Genomic DNA, 3,272 nt, shown 5'->3' with positions numbered 1-3,272 from the left:
AATGCTCTTAACTCAACCATATTGAGTTTGCAGACAAGGTTTCCTTGGATGGTACCGGCTACCCGTGGTGACATACATACTTGGTGGTAATGTACGAAACACCCTCCCCTTTTGGGCCAGGTTCTTGAGCCTGATTCTAAAAACTTATTTCATGCAACAACCCCATGAAATCCTTGGGTAGCAATTCTGCATCTCCTTCCTGGCTTTACTTCTCCCGAAGTCTGGATACCTTTTGTTTCCAACTGCCAGACTATAGCCAGAGCCTGAGCAGCCCAGAGACTTTTGGTTAGTAAATAAGGTGACCAGCAGCCTTCAGGACTCACAGGCCAAATTCCTAAGGCTGGGTTCACACCTAGGCGTATTGAATATGCGCATTTCGCGTTGCAATTCGTGGTAAAAAACGCATGACAAATGCGCATTTCCGAGGGCTATTTGGCTGTATCCCAATGGAAACGCGAGACCAAAACGCCCCAAAGAAGTACTTCTTTGGGCGTAGGCCGTTTTGTAGCGCGTTCAGGCGGTCTGAAATACGGAAAGGTGTGAACCATACCCATAGAAAAACAATGGGATTTTTAAGTTTGTATGTTTTGCGACAAAACGTAAAAGGTGTGAACAGGGCCTTAAACTATGGGAACCTTGACCAACCAATGCCATCCTCTCCTTGGGCCATACTAGCCCAAGCCATTTTTAACCTGACATCCTTAGCCCAGGCCCATGGAGGTACTTTCTAGCCTACCCACTGTCCAGAGATGCAGATCACACTGAACCATCAGGATAATCCCCAAGTACCCCAGGAATGTAGCCCCCAGCCTACCAAACAGGTAAGCAGGAGAAGGAGACATTTAGTAATTTGTATTGTTAATAGGTGTGTGTGTTTAATAAGTGTGTGATGTGTTTTTTTTAACGACCATCATTACATGCAGCATTTTTTTAATGTGTGTGATTTGTGTTTTAATGTGCATGTGATGTGTACAGTATTTCAGTGAGTGGTGTTAAGAGTGTATAAATGTTTAAATATGCGTTTCCCTATTTTGCCTGAGGTAGTGATGCTGAATGGTTTTTTTTTTTTTTAAACCCCAGCACCCAAACTGCAACGCAATTCCAAACTTATTGTAAGTGTTGCCATCTTTGACCCAGACCAAAACCAGTACTCAATCCTTGCACTGCAGGGGGAAGCCCCACTGCAAGGGTAACGTGCCCAGGGTTCTTTAACAGTGTGTTACAAATGTCCAGTTCTTGTGTAAACAAGCACACGTCCACAACGCTTAGCCGCCTCTCAGAAAATCAGTTTATAGATTGCATGTTCAGAGGGTTCAGCGCTGAACAGAAGGCAGACAACTCTTAATTGGAATTGAAAAAAACATACATTACTGGTAACAAGTAAAAATGTTACCGTGCCAAGTTGCACACCCCAGAAAAGTAACTTTTGCATTGAATTCTCCCTGAAAATAGCAGTGTGTAGACACTCCCGTACATCTGCAAGGTGAGATCTCAGGCACTGCTGCATTCCCCTACACAGTGATGGGGAAGAGCTCAGCCAATACTGGTGATTAGTACTCTGCCCAGCTTCCAGAGTTCGGTCACTTTAAGAGGGAGCAGACATCTAAAAAAATGGCCGTACACTTGTAGGTTAGAATTGAAAAGGTGGCGGAGTTGGCCCTTGGGCTTCATCCCCATCCATACTAAACAGAACCTCCCCCCTGCTGGCCATCATATTCTGACAGCAACAACTATCAGAATATTGACCAATGACAGCAGATGATTGGCTGCACAGACCATTCAGTCAATTGAAAAAGTCAGCAGGGTGGTGCAGACAGGACAGTGCATTGAAGTTTGAGAAAAGTTTGAGAAAAGTTAAACCCCCCTAACCCATATCCCCTTTAGCAACCACAAAAAAAGTTGGAAAAATGGCATTGCTGTATAAAGTACTGCTGAGATTTGTAATCCTCTATAGAGGGTGCCATTCTGTGTAGGCACAGAATGGGACCTGCTATATAGAAGTACAAATACCAGCTGTACTTTATACAGCAATGCCATCAATTGGGCTAAAAAACAAAAAAAAGATTTTATTTATTAACTTACCTTCACCTCCTCTGGCTGTTTCCTGGTTGGGGAGGCTGCAGAAAACCACCCGTGTGTGTCCATCTCAGCACGCCCATGTACTCAAGCGGCTGTCTGCTGGGTCCTCACGGCCAAGGCCCAGGGCTGCCCCCTGCAGGCTTTTTTTTTATTCTCAGCTCCCTCCACAGTTTGGCAGCCGACGGGCCCCCTCGTCTCTGCGCCGAGAGTGTCAGAAAGACCTGATACTCCTGGTGCACCGGGGCCTGAGCCTACGGGGGGTAGTTCCACCACTGATGGTCACCCTTGCAGTAGCTCACCTTAGTAGCTACAAGCTCACCTTTTCATAAAAAGGGAATTCAATTACTGTATTTATACAGCAGAATGAGCTGATCTCTCACACATATACATATATCAAGGTGTACTTTGACCAAACTTCTCTCCAATCAGATGAACTCTGCCCATACCCAGCATGCAACTCATTCATTGTAAAGGGACAGATACTTCCTGCTCATCAATGTCAGAGAGGGACCACAGATCAGTCCGACAGCATGCTGTGCACAGACTACACCGCAGCCCCCAGAACCCCCCCTCTGATTGCTCGGTGTCCCCCTCTAACCGCACGGAGTGTGTGCTCCTGCCTGGCGGTAGGAGAAGCAGTGCAGTGTCCGGGAGAATGCACTCACCCCCGGAGGGAAGGGAAGCCCTGCTCCGGCCGGAGTGACATGCGTCAGCTGAGTGCCTGTGCATGCACACAGCGCAGGTGACCCGCCGGGTTTAAAGTCAGCATTCTTGGGCCCCCCTAATAAGGTCACGTCCTCGGAGTCCCCTGATAATGCACCCCGAACACTACGAGCTCACACCCCCACCGGAACATTTCCGACCCGGATATTAAAGTTTACCCGCCTAGGACAGAGCCCGGCAATACTAAGCCATTATCAGGAAAGATCAACCTCCCACCACCACATACCTTCCATGTCTGCTGCACACGATGTATTGCGCGATTCCGGACAAGCTGTACAGATGCTGCAGGTCAAACACGTCTATGAACTGCCTCTTATAACGCAGCGACCATGTGACCAGACTACGCCCACAAGGCCGGCTCCGTGGGCGGGGACACTCATCAATACAAACACATGTACAAGTCATGAGAACAGCCTGCCCCGGTCCCTGTGTTCTGTCGAGAATGCCGAGCCAGTCGAATTTGTCGACCT

At 47.8% G+C, this 3,272-nt stretch overlaps 1 protein-coding gene across 1 annotated transcript in view; it reads right to left on the bottom strand.

Moving 5' to 3' along the window:
- GYG1 (glycogenin 1) overlaps positions 1-3,035 on the bottom strand; it is a 23,880-nt gene extending 20,845 nt beyond the window's left edge. The window contains exon 1 of the mRNA XM_018568887.1: positions 3,029-3,035. Within this exon, the coding sequence (XP_018424389.1) occupies positions 3,029-3,035 (7 nt within the window). The remainder of the gene's footprint in view (positions 1-3,028) is intronic.
- Positions 3,036-3,272: the final 237 nt, after the last annotated feature.

The sequence above is a fragment of the Nanorana parkeri genome, unplaced genomic scaffold (assembly GCF_000935625.1).
Source record: "Nanorana parkeri isolate BGI_ZX_2015 unplaced genomic scaffold, ASM93562v1 scaffold1259, whole genome shotgun sequence".
NCBI classification, from domain to species: domain Eukaryota; kingdom Metazoa; phylum Chordata; class Amphibia; order Anura; family Dicroglossidae; genus Nanorana; species Nanorana parkeri.
This window is presented reverse-complemented; position numbering and strand designations above follow the sequence as displayed.